General features: G+C 35.6%; 2 protein-coding genes across 2 annotated transcripts; one reads left to right on the top strand and one right to left on the bottom strand.

Moving 5' to 3' along the window:
* Positions 1–676: 676 nt before the first annotated feature.
* Positions 677–5,092, top strand: LOC116015244 (phytanoyl-CoA dioxygenase). Its single transcript, XM_031255273.1, has 9 exons — positions 677–830; positions 935–1,059; positions 1,166–1,226; positions 1,306–1,374; positions 1,565–1,683; positions 3,062–3,209; positions 3,306–3,450; positions 3,549–3,635; positions 4,819–5,092. Exons 1-9 carry the CDS (start codon positions 776–778, stop codon positions 4,859–4,861), a joined length of 852 nt encoding a protein of 283 aa, XP_031111133.1. The 5' UTR covers positions 677–775; the 3' UTR covers positions 4,862–5,092.
* A 3,375-nt stretch (positions 5,093–8,467) lies between these two features.
* Positions 8,468–16,215, bottom strand: LOC116016680 (protein ESMERALDA 1). Its single transcript, XM_031257045.1, has 10 exons — positions 15,567–16,215; positions 14,484–14,553; positions 12,670–12,737; positions 12,475–12,563; positions 11,915–12,112; positions 10,919–11,123; positions 10,655–10,822; positions 9,595–9,762; positions 9,315–9,505; positions 8,468–9,123 (listed from the first exon to the last, which is right to left on the bottom strand). The coding sequence occupies exons 1-10, from the start codon at positions 15,939–15,941 to the stop codon at positions 8,961–8,963; spliced, it is 1,695 nt and encodes a 564-aa protein (XP_031112905.1). The 5' UTR covers positions 15,942–16,215; the 3' UTR covers positions 8,468–8,960.
* Between the last annotated feature and the right edge of the window lie 2,629 nt (positions 16,216–18,844).

Below are 18,844 nucleotides of genomic sequence, written 5' to 3'. Positions count from 1 at the left end.
GTTTTACCCGCCGAAATTTGGTCGGAGGTTCATTAGAATTTGCCAGAAGTTTAGTTCACCTGAAATAACAGGTCACCAATATGTCAGAGGATTTATTTGCTCTAAAATAACAAGTGTAAAGGCTTAATTGGAACTTTTTGAAGTTAAAAGACCTAATTGCACAAATGAGTATAGTTTTGAGGGACCCTTATCCCAATAAAAAAATGCTCTCATTTTGCCTATTAGAGCACTCCTATCAGGGATTATTATATGGGTTATTGCAGAAAAAGTGCCACATGGGAAGAGAGGGGGTGAAGACTCATCTGCAAGTGCTTGGGTTTATTCAGAAAATGTGACCCACATGTTTTTAAACTTAGCTTCACAAATGTGCGTGGAAAGCACAAATGCGCCCAGCGGGCGCGTGCAGTGGCGTGCCTGACAACAGTTTCATTTTAATTTTTTTTGTTATTTCAAATTTTTTTTTCTATCCATTCTAATTTTCTCTTTTCTAATCACACTTACAAAAATTGCTAAAATATAGCGAAAAAACTCCATTGATAATGATGCTCTTATAGCTAAAGTTGAAAAAAAAAACAGTCAAGTGGGTTGCTTAAAGGATAAAAAGTCGAAGTAAGTAATTCAATCTTCTAATCTATTTTTGGCTTGGAGGTATATTTGACACTTTGTGCATATCACATAGGAAAAAAATGGAGGATAAAACTCATAAATAAAAGCACTCAAGTTGGTATATAAAGTTATACATTTCTTGACCAAAATCAGGAGAAAGGCCGCAGACATGGGAATCCTTGGAAGTCTCAGTTCAGATCAACTCCAATTCTTCAATTCGCAAGGTTAACATCTCTGTTCATATGCATATACACATATCTGTATGTAAAGCAAACAATTACATGTAAATTAGCATTGGAACTAATGCAGTGAGTGGAACTATTTTCAGGGTATCTTGTGTTGGAATCGTTTTCCAGTGCAGAAGAGATAGACTCGATGAGGAAGAGAATGGAGGAGTTGCTAGATACGTTCGATTGCTCTTCCACCGCCTCAATTTTCTCCACCAGGAATCAGGTCAACTCTTATTCTCGACTAATTAATACCGCCATATCAAAAACTCAACTCAAAATATTCTGAAATTCCCCTTTTCTTTTTGATTTTTTTTTTTTCTTTTTTTCAGCAACATACGAGTGACAATTTCTTCTTTGAAAGTGCTGATAAGGTTTCATTTTTCTTTGAAGGTTTGTTGTCGATTATTTTGTGTATGTATCTTGTGATTTGGCTGATGGGTTTTTCAAAAGGTAGTTGTATAATTTACAGAGAAAGCATTTGGGGATGATGGCAACTTAAAGCAGCCAAAGCATCTCTCAATAAACAAAGTTGGTCACGGTATGCCTGAATGAAACGCCCTTACTGAATTGTTTAATAATGTACATTCTGAGAGTCTGAGACTTTCAACATTTTGACTCTCTTCTAATCATAATTTAAGCCATATGATCTTGAATTACTAGAGCATTGTCCAATGTTTATTTTTATTTTATATCTTAAATTGGATATTTTATTGCCTGAAATTTGGCAGCTTTGGATGAAATTGATCCTGTGTTTAAGAAGTTCTCTAGTACAGAGAGAATGTCAGGCCTACTCCAGTCTTTGGGTTACAATAGGCCAGTGGTCATTCAATCCATGTACATATTCAAGGTACCTTTTTTACTGGCATTCTGGAATGCATGTTGTGAAAGACAAAACTATCTATTGCTGCTTTTCCCACATTACATTGCAGCAGTTATGTTGCACTGGAAATAAGCAGTACTTAATTTTATTTTATTTTATTATATTTTAAGTCAAACTCTCGACTGCTGTTATGAAGGATGCAGAAATTAGGGCCAACACAGTAAGGCAGATGCCTGCATATCCGAACACTTGAGTTACACTACATCTAGATAAAAATTACTTTTTGGGAAATCCCCCAACTACAGATGTGGTGGATGTGAGACTAACACGTGAAGCTTGGAGATTTGAGATGACTTACTAAATTAGTGACAACACCATTAAGGGTGATGAATCATGGCATGATTCAACCTATAAAGCATAGACAACAAATTTAGGATCACATACCCATCCTAGACACAATAATGCTTCAGACCCCAAAATGTTCCCATCTTAACATTTTGCGACAATTTAAAAGGGGCATGCAAGTCCTAACACATCCAAGACACATATTAATGGTAGTGGTGATAAAATTGAAGAACTATGAAAAATGAAATTTGAATCTCTTTGGGTAACTAATGTTATTATTGTTACTCTGTGGCTTCAATTATTTGTAGGCTATTCATGCTGTACTTTGCTCTTCTTTTGTGTGTCATTTTTGTTTGTTGGTTTTATTTTATTTTTTAATTTGTCACCTGATATGTATAATAGTAAATTAATAATAGAAATATTACTAGAGTAATTTTTTATAATAACTGAAATTAGTGTCTCTAAAAGGGTCTATATTTTGGAAATCTTTTGTTCATATTCACTCTTCATAGGATTCAATCAACCAAGTTTTAAATTATTTTTACCAGCTTTTACTGATTTCTACCTGGTTTTGCTACAAAATCTTTCATGTAGAAAACTGGAAGAAGTCTGACTAGTTCCCTGTGGATTGGCTGAAAATTTTGCGTGTCTCACGCATATGAGCACATCACATGCATTGAAATTCTATAGAGGATTTATTGAGTGATGTATAGTTTCCATGGACGCACAGAGAATAATATTTTTAATTTTTTGTTTTTCATACCTCTGGTCTTAATTTTAAGAGAACCTCCTGTTTCTTTCTTTCTTTTATAATTTGAATCTTTTGTTTTTGTTTTTGTTTTTTTCCCCCTTTTTTTTGGGTCTTTGAGAGTATGAAACTATTCAAAGGAGAGAAAGGAACCAAAGGAATGGTTTCTGCACATATGTCTGATCACCACCTCATTCCACACTTGATATTCAATTAGCATAAATTACAGAACTAACATAATTTCCTTAAGTATACCTCATTCCTTGCACGACATCTAGCTTTCTTGAGTGACATTTCAAGTTTCCTTTTCAGCAACCAGGTATTGGGGGTGAAGTAGTGCCACACCAGGATAACTCATTTCTGCATACTGAGCCACGAACTTGCACGGGGTTGTGGCTGGCTTTAGAGGATGCAACAGTTATAAATGGCTGTCTTTGGGCTATTCCAGGGTCTCATAAAAGTATCATTGCTTCTTCTTTTATTTATTTTTTTATTTTTTACAAATTGCAATATAGTTTTTGCATATCAAAAATAAAAATTATTTTCATTTCTTTAGATGGTCTTGTGAGGAGATTCATTCGAGATGAGAATGGGGTTCATTTTGATAACCCATCCCCACTCTATGACCAAAAAGATTTTGTTCCTATTGAAGTTAAAGCTGGCACTTTGGTTGTCATCCATGGTGATCTTATCCACCAAAGGTAAGAAGTTCACTAATAACCGGATTGATTGTTGACTATATCTCTGCCATATGCACCTTTGAGTTTATACTCTGTAACATACCGATATTTTTTTACAGCTTTGAGAATCAGTCTGAAAAATCAAGGCATGCATACAGTTTGCATGTAGTAGATACTGTTGGCTGCAAATGGTCAGAAGACAATTGGTGAGTTCTTTATTAGTTCCAATTATCGTTTGATTTGTGTTTTGTAATTGGTGATGCCACACTTTTTCACTTAGTCAAAAGTAGTAGAATCAGTTTAAGCTTTTGTTTAGTGTTGGAGCGGTTTGGTCAATAAAGATGTCCTGCCTGTTTAATTTTAACTATTTTTTTTTTCCATTTTTTGATCTCCAATTTTCTATTTCCATTCTCTAATGAGCCATGGGTCCCACTGGAAAGTTTTTGTTTTTCCAAAAAAAAAAGAAAGAAAGAAAGAAAAAAACAGTGCACTGTTAAAAAAGGTGAGGTTCTGTTAATCTGCATTGTCCATTTTGGAGAACCACTTTCCAGGTTTAGAAAGTTGTGGAAATCTTGGAAAAATGTTTTCCATTTCCATTTTTCTTGTGGAAAAATTTCCAATTTTCCAGATGCTGAACACTTGGTTTTTCAATGTTAATGAGCTTTGTAAACTCAAAGTATATTCAGGATAATTATATTGTACAAATTGTCAAATCCTCCCTTGGATTAGCATGTTCCATACTGGTGTTGAAATAAATAAAATAATACAAGGGAACTGATAAACTGAGTGCATACTCCTTTTCTTTAAGATGGTAACATAAATGAGTTAAATCTGAAAAAACTAGATGTTCGCCAAGTAACTAGAATGGCAAACCAGCCCAATGCCTAAGCAATCATCATTCGAGTATAACACACCATGATACAGACACATATAGCTAATTTATTATGTATTTTTAAACTTAAAAGCATGGTTGGTGCATTCTTCACCAATGTGTGTATGCATAAGTATCTTCTGCTATCTTGTTATAGCTGTCTTTCTTATGTGCAATATAGAAGCTGATAGGAAGTATAAGATGATTTTTTTTGGGTAATAAATAATTGATGTATATTAAACCATAAGGGTGAAACCCAATAACATCAGTATTAGATAAGCAAGTACTATAATGATGTCATGAAATGTTATGAACTTGCATGGAGTGGCGTCTGCTCCAACTATGATGATAACAAGCCCGGCTCATGACCCTACCTGTGGACTATGTAACTGAGAAAATAGCAAAACAAATTGAGAGACATGCTGGCTCACCTAAGATTCATATACTTGTGAATGTAAAATGAGTTACTACCTCAATAACTGCTAATGATGTTTACTTTTGTGTGAACAATGGATCAGGATTAGGAGGGCTACTGATCCGGCGCCCGTATACAGTTCTTGATATTGAGCTGCAGGTGGGTTGTCTCCAACAGTGTTGTTTAAGAAGCTTCTGCAATTACCAAGTGCAAAATCTATACTTGTGCATATTTAAACATGCCTGGAAGAATGGGAGTTGTATTGAGCTTTGTTTCAGTTTAGACACACTCTCTCTCTGACATTGGTTCTATGTAATATTTAACCTAAATAATGGGAGTTCTGTTGAGCTTTATTTCATTTCAGTTTAAACTCTCTCTGATGGGATTATCTTATGCTTCTCTTTTACATATCATTTGTTACTATAGGTGTGTTTTTCTAGGGAAATCGATAGTAATGGGAAGAATTTGAAAGTCATGGACAAAAATTAGAAACTTTTGAATATTGGACAAAATTAGGAAAAAAACTTTATGGGATGATTGGTAAAGCCAACGAATAGTGTTGAGTGAACAAAGGAACGAGTCGTTAAATAACTCGATAGGACAAACCATAGACATTCTCTGAGCGTTTATAGCTCAAAACCTTAAGTGTGAGAAGATTTGTCTAGGATAAAACGAGTCCTACGAACAGATCTTTAAGTCAACTATCATTAAATGTCATGTCCTTTGTGTAGTACTAAAGGACAAATGTCAGCGCACCTTATGGACCAACGGCTAAAATAGTACTAATACCAACAGTCTCTACTCACTGGTCAACAGGGTTATGAAGATTTGTCTTCGTCTCCAACGGGACAATTTTCTCACCTATAAATACTCCATTCTTATAGGATGCGGTGTTGGTCTGAAAAATTTCAAAGTACTAAAAGCTTGAGAATCATCTAGTTCTAGTGACCAGTTTTGAGAGAGACATTTTACAAGTTCTAAATCTAGATTTTCGAGAAGACTTTAGCTGCTTCATTTCACATCTTCATATTCCAAGAGCCAAGCTTCTCAGTTGGAGGAAAAAGAAGAAATTTATATCTTCATCTCAGTTCACTACTTGGATAAGTAGTTAGAGGCAGAGTAGACTTGATGAAGTCAAAAAACTTGTATCGCAAGATTGTGTCCAGCTTTGTGACAAGGAGCAACCTTAGTGGTTTCTGTATTAACGAGATAGTGCAAACCTTCACGTGTTGTGAAGTAGAGTGGAGTAGATTTCGTTAACAACCGAACCATTATAAAAACTTTCCCTTTCTTTACTTACTCACTGCATTACACACTTCACGCGTTGCGAACTTAAGATTTTATCTACTAAACACTTGTGCAATGAATGATATTTAAAAATGGTTAACTTATTTACGTTGTGCATACAGAACTTTGAGCGAGTTGTTAAATTGTTGCACTTAACGATTCGTAAAGATTTTCAAAAATCTAATGAATCTATTCCTATTCACCCCCGTCTAGATTCGTTGCCAAACCCTTTGGAACCTCTATATATATATATATATATATATATATATATATATATAGGATCGCGTTCAGGTGCGTACTGGCCGCCCAGGAGAGAACTGCGGACGAATCACAGCGCGCCACGTGTCCGGAATGTAGTTGCACATAACGTTATAACTAGGTGCACGTAATGTTATAACTAGGTGCACATAGGTGCGTGCACCGAGGTGCATAAATGTTAACAACGTAAATTACTTGCACCTGCAAGTGAAAATAGGTGCACACGTGCAAGTAAAATGTATTACAAGTGCAAGTAAATTGTACAATGAGCATCAATACTAAGTGCACCTAATGTTATAACTAGGTGCACCTATTGCTATAACTAGGTGCACATAGGTTGCAACCAGATGCATGAATGTTAACACAGTAAATTACTTGCACAAGTGCAAGTAAAATGTATTGCAGATGCAAGTGAATTGTACAGTGAGCATCAATACTAAGTGCACCTAATGTTATAACTAGGTGCACCTAATGTTATAACTAGGTGCAACCTATGTTATAACTAGGTGCACCTATGTTGCACCCAGGTGCATGAATATTAACAAGGAAAATTACTTGCATTTGTAAGTGAAAGTATTTGCGAAAATAGGTGCATGAATATTAATAAGGTAAATTACTTGCACTTGTAAGTGAAAATAGGTGCGAAAATAGGTGCACTTGTAAGTGAAACTAGGTGCACCAAAGTTCCAGTTATTTACGAAAATGCCACCGCGTCATTTTTTTAAAATTGCATCTGATTCGTTGATCTGGGCACGTGGACGGCTATGGAGCGTTCTCATTTCCTACCTGGGCGAGAGTTCGCACGAGAGTGCAACCCTATATATATATATATATATATATATATATATATATATATATATATATATATATATATATATATATATATATATATATATATATATATATATATATATATATATATATATATATATATATATATATATATATATATATATATATATATATATGGGTTCAAAAGAAATTCATGAAATTGTTTATAAAATTAATAAACAAACCACACACCTTAAACATTAAAATGACAACTTTTTAAAACATAAATATGAGATTTGATTACTACTTCAATTAAAAATCTCATTCCCTAATTAAAAATGGGTATCATTCCATCTTATTGACAATCTAATTTTTAAGTTCGAATGAGTACTTTTAGAGTTTTGTTTTGATTTTTTTTTGTCCATATTGATGTTTTGTATGTCATTATATTAGGATTGATTTTTTATTTTTGTATTTTTTAAAACATTTATTCCTATTATACGGTCATACAAAACCAAACATCAATATTGATAATTATTTCAATTCTACCCTACTACCAAACATGCAAAATACTTTCACCAAAATTCATTACCATTACCAAGTATTTGATTCTCATTTTGATTTTGATTCCCATATGTGAACCAAACACACCCTAAAATTAAATTTTATTTATTTATTTAAAAATGCCAGTACATAGGAAGTCCATGTGCTATAGAGTTTTGATCAACTAAATCTCTGATTTAAAAGTTGATACAATTAAGGTCCTGTTTAGGAATGAGGAAAATGATTTCTGAAAAATATTTTCTAAAAAATGAGTTATTTTTCGAAAAAGAATTTCATTTCCAGTGTTTAGATGTATTCTAAAAAACTGTCATCTTGTGTTTTGTTTATTTTCTGAAAAATAGGTAGAATTGTATAATTAAATATTGTAATTATTTTATTTAAAATATAAAAAATTATAATAATATTAGAATAATGTTATTTTATTTTTCCAGAAAATAACTTACGAAAAATATTCCGTACACTCAACAGAAAACATTTTTCGTTGACTGCATTTTTAAGAACGTTGCCAAACACCAAAAACTCGAAAAACATTTTTCGTAAGTCATTTTACAGGTTACCAAACACACCCTAAAGCCAATAATTGTCAATGTTAGTATAATCGTTAACTTTGCTAGCATATTAACTCATCATCATTGCCACATCAACATAATATGATATTGGCATGTCAACTCATATACTCCGTATTATTTTATTACGGAGTACTATTTAAAAATAAAAAATGAGTAAGATGGTAGGTTGAAGACTTAAATCTCATCACAAACGCCACATCAGCAAATTACTTATCAACGCTCAAAGGACAGCCTGGTAGAAGAAATCAAGAGCGAGCTATCCAAGTCTAATTTGTGCAAGGAATAGAGTATAATGCAATGCAATGCAAGCGAGAACATCAAACAATTAAATTTCACATAAAGGGTAGGGTGGGGTGGGTATCCAAAATAAAAATTGGAACCCAAGCATTTTCAAAATCCTATACTGTTCTTCATCGTCAATCTTCTATGGTCTAACATACTACTGAACAAGTAACGTACAAAAATACAATTACAGCAAAACCAGTGTGGAAAATGTATTTTCTGTTTGTCAATTTTCAGCTTGGTCAGATAAGTGAAATTTATCAACACCTGGGTGGGTAACTATGGAGTGGAAAATCGTCTTCAATTCCATCATCTTTGAAGAGCAGTTACCCATCGAGACATGCCCCGTAAAATATCATATTCGACCCCGGAGGAACGCAAGCCTTTCAAAATCCAACTAGTTGACCTCTCTCCAATACAAGAAAGAGGGTAAAAAATGAAAGAATCACTGGGGTTAGCAACTAGATGTTCACACAAATTACAGGAACAAAAAACACAACCTTCATTTCAGGGATCACGTCCCAGACGACAATCTTGAATCTTTTGTTTTATTAAGGCGGCACATGCAGTCTGGACAAGGGAAGGAGTATATAGAATCATTGGGCCTTTTCAGCTCAATCCCTTTCGAATCACTATGTGCTCGCATATTTAGCATTTGGCGCTTGAAGCTCTTCCACCTGGAAACAAAATCCACCATATTCAAGCAAAATAGACCAAAAAACTGGCGATGTCAGGGAAAATTAATAAAATGAAACCCAATTCAAAGCATCATTTTTTTCTATGATCTTCTCAATCATATGTTTGCTCAAGTGCAGTCTACTATACAATCAGTAGTATCAAAAGTAAATTACGTTGCAAGAATGCATACCCAATATTTGGATTATCAAATAATAGTGCTAGTTTCCTCTTGTCCGGCCGGATTGTCCTAGAGTGCCCACCGTACAAGTATCTTCTGTGGCCTAGTAGAAAATGTGGGAAATTCCCTCCTTGGGTGGTCACAAATACTTCACTGTGAAGACAAACAGTGTAGTCTATAGCAGCCATCCTTGACGAATAATTCTGGATGCAATAAACTGAGTTACCTTAAGTCCAACATATAACGAGGTTCTACAAGAAGGCATTCATAGGGGAACTGAACAAATTTACACCTGAAATGGAGCCAATTCTTCTGGCGATGCTAGCATCTCTTTTGTTTGTAAAAGAGGAAACATTTCCAATAGTGGTTTCATATATCTCTCAGAGTCATATATCTTTCCTGATGCCAAATAGATGGATGTAGTCTTGTCAAAACCCATCCCTCTTAGCATCAAACCAACCTGATAAATGAGAGAGATTAAAGAATGAAACAGCAAAGCATGTGTCAAGGCACTAAAGGTAACAAAGCAAATTTTCAAGAGAGCTAGTGAAGTACTGACCCTAATTCATAATTAAATAAGATTCAACTGTGTAGGCTGCAGCCAGCTATTTCAAGAATAGCATCATAGCATATTATAAAGTAGAACAAGACATTATTTTATGGATTAAGGATTTACCAAATAACATTACTACAGTCCATGGCCATAGGAACCTCATCCATACTGCCATCAACAGTTCTTTAAGCAGAGTTCTTAGGTCTAGTGAAACAGGATTGAAGCACAGAACGTGAAAACAACCTACTAATCAATTATATCCATCTAAAATTTCAATGTGAAGTATCCTTATAGAGGTATAAAAGAAACCTCATTATCAAACAAATTCACACGTAGATAACAGTAATTGTAAAAATACTTGGAGATGAGGCTTGTAGCATACAACAATTTTTCTTGTAGTAAGACAACATTATAAGGTAATAATCAAAAGAAAACTATATACTACAATATTTAGAACATCAAAGATATGAAATCTTTGTACTCAAATTCTTCTACATTCTTTTGGTATTAACAAATTGGTGTGAATCCAACCAAACCCCCCAATCATCACAAGGTGGTTTTTACTTCAAAAAAATAATAATAATTAATAATAATAATAATAATAATAATTATTATTATTATTATTACTACTACTATTATTACTATTATTAAAATAAGGTCTCTACAACCATTGAAAAGGCGAACAGAAAATTGTATTTTATCTTTTTGACCAACTTCCAAAGTCGTTGGATTAAGAAAGATAGGTACCGGGAATGAAACTGTTCTTGTAGAATATTAATTAATACGCTATAGATATTACCTCTAAAGGTGTCAAGGGACACTTCCCATTTAACCTAATAGCTCCAGGACGGATAACTCGACCACGTTTTGTAAACTTCCCCTTCCATCCTCTCTCCCTTGCAGCATCCATATCTTTTTTCTCACTATCTCCACCATCATATATACAACAGGAGAAAGCAACCATATCCTGTCAAAGAGAATAAAAAAGAAACAACCAAGATAATTAACATTTAAACCAGTGAAGCCCAATAGATGTAGCAATCTCAGCTCCAACAAGACTAACCTCTTCAAAGCGAAGATGAACAGAAATATACTTGCCACTGTTATTTGCACTCCTTTCTTTCATTCGCGCAACAAGTGCTTCACCCAAACTTAAAATGGGATTTGAAAAACGAAGGGCTTCATAATTAGCCAAGCACCTAAGCCTCTGAACTGCAGGAGGAGCATCAAATGACAAGCGGTTTGCAAAAGGGGAAATCCTGATGATCCTGTGTTGAAAATATTATGAAACTTATTGGTGAATGGTAATTATTAAGTGGAAATACATTGATTAATAGCTCCAAGAACAGTAACTTCATAAATAAATAGTCCATTAATTCAACTATCTTTTACACCATACAGATATTACATGTTAGCATTGCTGCTTAAATAACAGTATAACTCCATGTGATTACATGAAATGGTTAGGGGTCCCACATCTTTCACATAAAGCCTGCTTCCATAACAGCTTAAAAACATCAAAGTCATCATTTACATAATTTGGATTCTCAGTAAATTTATCCATCCAGATGGAATATTAATTACACTTTTCCAAATATTCATATAAAATCAATTCAGTTCCTTAAGAGAAAATAAGTTATCAGTTTAATCCCTATGGGGCATGTTGTCCTACATTTTTGCATATGGCAAGCTTTATTGGATGATATGGTGAGCTTAGTATTAAGTAATATACTCAAATTTAATCCTTGCAGTCATTGGATTTCATTAGACCCAAAATAGGCTTACAATCATGGATATTCATTAGACCCAAGATACACCTCCATGTCCTGCATTTTTGCATGTGGCAAGCTTTATGTGGATGATATGGTGAGCTTAGTATTAAGTAACATACTCAAATTTAATCCTTGCAGTCATAGGATTTCATTGGACCCAAAATAGGCTTACAATCATGGATATTCATTAGACCCAAGATACACCTCCAGTCCATATAGGCATTGCAATGTTGAAACAAAGAAAGAAGGAATGAAGATAGACAAGAACAAAATGTCCAGAAACTCACTTCTCTTCAAGCAGCTTCGGCAAAACTGTGTCTCTGTAGTAATTAATAGAAGACCATGCCTTTATCCTGAAGTTGTATACATTGCTCATGTTGTAGTCAAACCTTCCCATAATGTAGTCAGGAAGTGTATTCACCACCCGTACATCATGTTCCAGGGTTTGAACAAAAAACTCTTCATCATAAATATCTCCAAATTTGCTGTATGAATAATCCAGCACAAAACATATTGTTCTTTGAGATGGAGATTGTAAAACCAGTGCAATATCAAAATGAAAATTACCTTGAGCAAACCCTTAATGGGCTATAGTTGTTAAATAACATTCAAGGAAAAACCATTTGATTCTAGTACATGTGACCAATATTGAGAAAGGTATGACTGCTTCCTTATGGCAACTTTAGTTCCAACTACCAAGTAAAATATTTCAACAAACATATCAATTTAATGACACTTTATACAAGTACTTTAGTGCATATGCTGATATGCATCTTCAGAACTACTACATAAATTCATAAAAACCAAGATGAGCACATAAAAGAGGAAAATAGACTTGATAACTTACCTTGGATCCCTCCAAATGCTATGAAAATGGAAGTGTGGAATCACAAGGGTTGCATTAAGATAACCAGCCACAGCAACAGCATTGCATATCTGGAACAGAAATCCCATTATAGTAAAATACGTATTTAAGACTTATTAAATGGAATTTCAGTTTTGGGTTTTGGTAATATATATATATATGGATTGAAATACATACTGATGTTCTTTGCTGATTCAAACCACCATTGGCCTCAATATAAATGTACCCATTTGATTCAGGTAAACCTAATAACATGTAATGCAATCTTAGTGCACAACTTACCAAAATACAGGAATTTAAATGTATTGTATCATGAATGCATTATAAGACCTAGCATATCATAGATTGATAAAAAAAAAAAATTGTGGTTATTTAGTATACTGCAAGTAGGTATTGTTAAGGAAGTTGGAAGGGTGAATGACAAAAGCATAAATATTGATCTTTCATTTTATAAGAGTAGAAGTTAAAAATTCATAAAATCATAGACATGGATTTCACTTTTAACTACATACATTATAAGAAGTTCATGAGGTCAATGGGGGTTAGATAGCATCTACACAACCTGGTTCTTTTGTTCTAAGTCAACATTCAAACAACTAAACAATAGGTGCAGCCATAAATGCATGTTCAAATCACGGGAACATAGGGATCCAAAGTTCAAAAATTTCAAAACAATGCAAGCTAACATAATGAATAAAAATGGCAACTAAAGCAGTTTTATGCAAATGAGCTTCATCAATATGATGCCACAGCAGAAAATATGGTTTTAGGATACAGCTTCACATAAACAAATGAATGAAATGACAGCAACAAGGAAGATGATTCTTCAAGAAATTTTCCCAACTTATATTGTTGTCAACTGTTTATGTTTTGAACAATAAAAAGTGGGTTTGAGTGCAATGTTGCTTTGATAGAATGCATGTGCAACCACCAGTTGGTAAAGTGCATAGGAAACTGTGAAGGCAATGAGAATCAAGCACAAGTACATAGGAAGAATCTAGGTTCTAGACTATCCATTGAATGCCACTCACAGTGTTGTAAAAATCAACCTAGGCAGCCGACTAGGCACTAGGCATCCCTAGGCCGAGACGATTTCAGCCCTAGGCGGCTTTTAGTCGGCTAGCCGACTAGGCACCCAAGTCGCATAGTGTTTTTTTGTTTGTTTTTTTTTTTTTTTTTTTTTTGAAAATATTTGTTTGTTTGTTTGTTTTTTTTTTGTTTTTTTTTTTTTTTGAAATTCCACCAAAATAGTGAATCCCTAAAACCCAAAAAAAGGAAGCCAAAACGTCTAGCCATCCAGTCGTCTTCTCCACAACACCTAGCACCTTCTGCAACATTGGCCACTCAATATATCTCTCTGAACAATAATTAACTAAGAACTGGCATTAGTCAGAATGAGAGAAGGATCTAATCAATTGAACATTACAACTAGGCATTGCTCTAACAAATTATACATTTCCCACCAGATGAATCAGCTTCAATACCAATCACAAGCACACTGTTTTATGATAACATATCAACTATTCCATTTCTAGAGATAGTCAAAACAGCTGCTAAAGGAATCCGTGCTGGGCTATCAGTAACAAAAGAAATCTGGGATTCCTATCTTTTAAAATCCTTTGTGCCTAATTTAGCGAGGAACAAAGATATGTAAATTTGATAATAATTGACAGGCGAAGAAGAAAGACTTTGGCATATTGTTCTTCTAAAAACATAAAGGCATAAAGCATGACTTGTAAAACTGTGCTAGAGTTCACACTTGTCTAAATGCAATAACAGGGATAACTAACACAACCTAACAGCAACTTAAACAGAAAAAATTAAAAATTAAAAAACTAAAATGGTATACATAAGACAGAGTGACTGACAAAAAGGTTGAAAAGTGAATAAAAATATTAAAATCAAGCTCTTAGAAAATAAGACTCAGATACAGCCACAATACATTAATAAAACACAAAATTCACTCATGAGTTATGTTATATATCTTGTACCTCCAGATGACTTGTTTGTGCATGGTCTCCATTCATCACCTTTATAAGAGTGTTTCCATATCGTTGATATCTACAGAAAATTATGAAAAGTAAAACTCATGTGCCTCTTATCAACATCTGGTTACACGAATCATCAGTCAGATCATATAGCCAGTTAATACAAGCAACTTGTGTGAAACACACTAAATTGTCAACTTGATAGTCAATGAACCTCAAAGTAATGCTAGAGAAGCATTTCCAGAATAATTAAATCAAGAAACTTGATAAAGATTATTCACATACATGGGCCCTAGCACACAGACAAAGATAAAGAAATAGGAACCTCACTAATCTCAGGTAACTTCATTAGGCAACTACAATCATTTGATCAATTCTCCACATAGTATCACACTACCATGTCCTTATTAAACTTTGCTTTTTGTATTTTAAACAATAAAATTGTATTTATATTTTAAAATTTACAGTTTAGCTGGAGCCAAAAACAATACATATACAGAGCATCAAATGCAGCAGGTGGCAAAAACCCATACAAATACGGTGTTAAACCCAATAATGTATACAATTTTGTGTTTACAAAAGTCATGCCACAAAAGGATGTACCATATTACCATGTCTTCATCACTTTAGCATTATTGAAGAAAATTGTTAGACCAAATCTTAATTTTAGGATTCCAAGTACACTGCAAAAAAGAACTGCATTGTGTTACCTTCTCTCCCAGCACCATCTAAGCATTGGGTGAGCACAGCTAGTACAAGCTAATTGCAGATCTAGACACAAATCTCTCTAATTCAACCAATGCTAACAGCTAAATTCCAATTCAAATTATGGCTTAGCTCGACATTAACATCAAAATTAGAGTGAGGAAAGTGAAAGATTGAATTGATTTATAAGTTAAGAGTGAAATTCTAAAAGCATAACCACAATTAGTAGAACAGTCCCAGAAAGTGTCAAATCAACGCAGGCATTGTCAATTTGTCATCCAAGTCGCTTTCAACCGCCCAGTTAAAGTTAGAACGAAATAAATAATGAATAGAAAACCGAAAATCAGGAGAAGCAGAGATCGAATTGGGAGAAAAACTAACCGCATCGGCGGAGGAATTGTCGGAATCCATCTCGGGTTGAAGTTTGAGGTATAGTTGAGGGCTGCGGTAGATGGAGCCGGGCGTGGCTCGGTGCTTGATGATAGGCACGGCATCGAACGACACCGTTCCCATGTAGAAGAGCATGCCGGAGATGTAAAGCAAGGGGGCGAAGAGAAAGATGCCCTGGCGGCGGAGGAGAACGGAGAGGAGGATCCAGGCGAAGCGTTGGGGGAGGGTTCTCGGGGCGGGTTGACCCGGAGTGAAGCGACCGCCGGGTTTTCCGCCGCGGCGGACCCGAGGCGACCGAGAGCGCGGCGACGACGGCGTTGATGGGCTGCTGTGTCCGCTGCTCGGTAGCCTATTCTTCGCGTGCATGTCTCCTGTACTTCACATCATACTTAGTACATATATACAACAACAATCTTGAAAACCCAAAACGAAAAAATTCCAAAATCCAAAATATTCAAAATCCAAAATCTTCTTCCCCTCTCTCTCTCCCCTCTCAAATGAGTGAGTCGGATATAAACGCATAAGTGTATATAATATGTACGTCTATGTAGAGAGAGAGAGAGAGAGGGTTGAGTGCGGGGTCAGGTATAGTATAATGTTGGAAAGAGAATTACAAAAGTGACAAGGCAGGCAAGCAGAGACAGACAGGGAGGGATAGGCTGGAGATCGTATAATATATGGTGCGCCACTGCTTACTGAGTTCGGACTATATACCTTTTTTTTTTTTTTTTTGAAAACAGTTCGGACTATATAATTCAATACACCAAATGCATATCTTCTAGGATAATGATTGTGAATTTTTTCGTAAATTAAGAGGATATTAGATAGTTAAGAAGTTTAAAATAATTTTATCTTTGACTTAGAAAAGTTTATGTCAATAGAAATCTAATTCCATAATATCAATGAAATATTCTTTTTTTCTGTGACTTGAAGTATATTAAATTTACTCAATTATGTATTTATACTTTTTGGGTTAGGTTAAAAGTCTTTTATAAATATAAGAAATTTGTGTCTTCCACACTTTTATAAAGAAATTTTTTCCCTCTCAATACTTCTTTGTGTTGCATACAAAAATCTTTTGTATACAGTTTATTAATTTACCTTGGTTGGTGATCGGGGATTTTAACGATATTGCTAGTCATGTTGAGAAGCGTGGCCATATCCCTCATCCTAACGGACTTATTATGGGATTTAATGAAGTTCTTCAGGATTGTGATCTTTTTTACATGAGAATGCGAGGACATAAGTTTACTTGGGAAAGGGGGAGAGGAACTGAGCATTGGGTTGAAGAAAGGTTAGAATGTGTTGTTGTGTCATCGAAATGGCGAGATCTTTATTTTGAGGCATCTATTTAGAACCTGATTGCTATCTCGTCCAATCACAATGCTATTCTCATGGAATTAAAGGGGAATCCTTTTCGTAGAGTAGGGAGGAGGTTCAAATTTGAGTCTACATGGTTGCTTGATGCAAAATGTAAGGATGTTGTTGAGGCATCCTGGAGGCAACCGACTGGTGTGGATTTCCAACACCGAATTCATTGCTGTGGACAAGCATTGTGGCAGTGGGGTCAAGACCATTTACGACAAGATGGAATAGAGTTTCCTGGAGGGAACGCTTGTTACTTTGGGGTTTGATCGACGATGGGGCTATGTGTTTCTACTATTACTTATAGATACACATACACACACACACACATAACAGGAAATATATATACATATGCATATATGCATATGTATATATATTTCATGTGTGTATGTATGTGTGTGTTGTGCTGTGGGGTACGCTGCAAAAAACACACGTTCCTAATCTCTACCAGTTTTATATAAGCCCAAGTACGCCAAAATGGCCGAATCGCAGAGCGTTAACTCACCCTGCAGGGTCAATGGGAAAGTGCGAAACATTGCTAGGCAAGCTCCACCTCCCGTTTAGATGTAGAGATGCCCCCGTTAAAATGACCAATGCTGGAAGGGGAACCAAGATGGCCTACTCTACTCCACCGGAGGTGGAGGTTGCCCCTGTACGCCCTGAGATCGCTAACACCGTGAACGGGCTTCCAAGGCAAAACCCCGCGGCCCCACGCCCTAGTAACTGCAAAGTAGGCTTGACTTATCCCGAGCTGAATGTGGTACGAGGAGAAGTTCGCAAGATCCCCTCGACTAAAAGTCCGGGTGGGGAAACGAGATTCCCAGATAAATTCCCCGACCCGCTGAGGAATCGGAAGGTGAAAACACGTACCGCACCCTAATGGCGGAAGGGGTGTACAGTGGGTTCGCAAGCCCCTCCCAGGCGAGAGTGGCCCCGCCCGAGGGCTGGGCCAAGAAGGTGGATGCTAAGATCGCCGAGCTCCTCCAATGGAAGGAACGGGGTGACCTCCCAAAGGTGCCCAAGATCGTAATAATCCCGACATTCACCCAAAGAATAATGAGGGAGCCCCTCCCTCCCAACTTCAATGCCCCGAGCATCAAGCGCTTCGACGGTTCCGAAGACCCGCAATAGCATATCATGGCTTACCAGAACATGGGGAGGGGTGTTAATCTTTACATGGAAACTCTATACTACCATAGATACTTGCGATTTCTTTCCTTATTACATTTTATCTAGTTTCCTAAAGTTTGCTTATCCACCTTCCTTATCTTATGCATGAAATCCGCGCTTGATCTTTATTGCCTTTAGGAAACTTCCTAATCTGCCTTTCAAGCACTGCCTTGCTCCCACCGCCTTTATGCTCCGGCCTCCTCATTTGGCAATTGCTCAAAGTTCGACATGATCGACCTTTCTCTATCGACTTCCTTGGCCTCGCATTCTTCTTCATATAATTCCTTCCACTCGTACTTCCCCGAGTGTCGGTCGACCGCAGGCCAGCCGACTCATTACGAGCCGACTCCCGGCTATAATTGATTTCCTCAAGCTCGTCGTCTTTCTCAATGAGTGTCCAGGCTTATCCTCACCCGTCCATCTTTTCTTCCCGAGCATTGGACCCCGAGCCTGTGATTTCTCCCCCATCAGACTTCTTTGGTCAAGTGGTTTGAGCCTTATCCATTCCAGCAGTGGGACATGGGTCAATTCTATGCCAAGGTCTTATTTATTATTGTTTATTATTTATTAGCCCTTTTTTATTAGTTATTAGTCTTTAGTCTCCCCTATTTTATATATTGTCTGTTTGGCCCCCTTGATTATATATATATATATATATATATATATATATATATATATATATATATATATATATATATATATATATATATATATATATATATATATATATATAT

The sequence above is a fragment of the Ipomoea triloba genome, chromosome 4 (genome assembly GCF_003576645.1).
Source record: "Ipomoea triloba cultivar NCNSP0323 chromosome 4, ASM357664v1".
In the NCBI taxonomy this organism is placed as follows: domain Eukaryota; kingdom Viridiplantae; phylum Streptophyta; class Magnoliopsida; order Solanales; family Convolvulaceae; genus Ipomoea; species Ipomoea triloba.
This window is presented reverse-complemented; position numbering and strand designations above follow the sequence as displayed.

Excerpts from the sequence above, each read along its gene's own strand:
- LOC116015244 (XM_031255273.1), top strand. The coding sequence starts at position 776 with ATGGGAATCCTTGGAAGTCTCAGTTCAGATCAACTCCAATTCTTCAAT. Across the intron at positions 1,375-1,564 it reads AATAAACAAAGTTGGTCACG|CTTTGGATGAAATTGATCCT; the intron begins GTATGCCTGAAT and ends GAAATTTGGCAG. Across the intron at positions 3,210-3,305 it reads TATTCCAGGGTCTCATAAAA|ATGGTCTTGTGAGGAGATTC; the intron begins GTATCATTGCTT and ends TCATTTCTTTAG.
- LOC116016680 (XM_031257045.1), bottom strand. The coding sequence starts at position 15,941 with ATGCACGCGAAGAATAGGCTACCGAGCAGCGGACACAGCAGCCCATCA. Across the intron at positions 9,763-10,654 it reads GTCCCTTGACACCTTTAGAG|GTTGGTTTGATGCTAAGAGG; the intron begins GTAATATCTATA and ends CTCATTTATCAG. Across the intron at positions 9,506-9,594 it reads AAGAATTGGCTCCATTTCAG|AATTATTCGTCAAGGATGGC; the intron begins GTGTAAATTTGT and ends TATTGCATCCAG.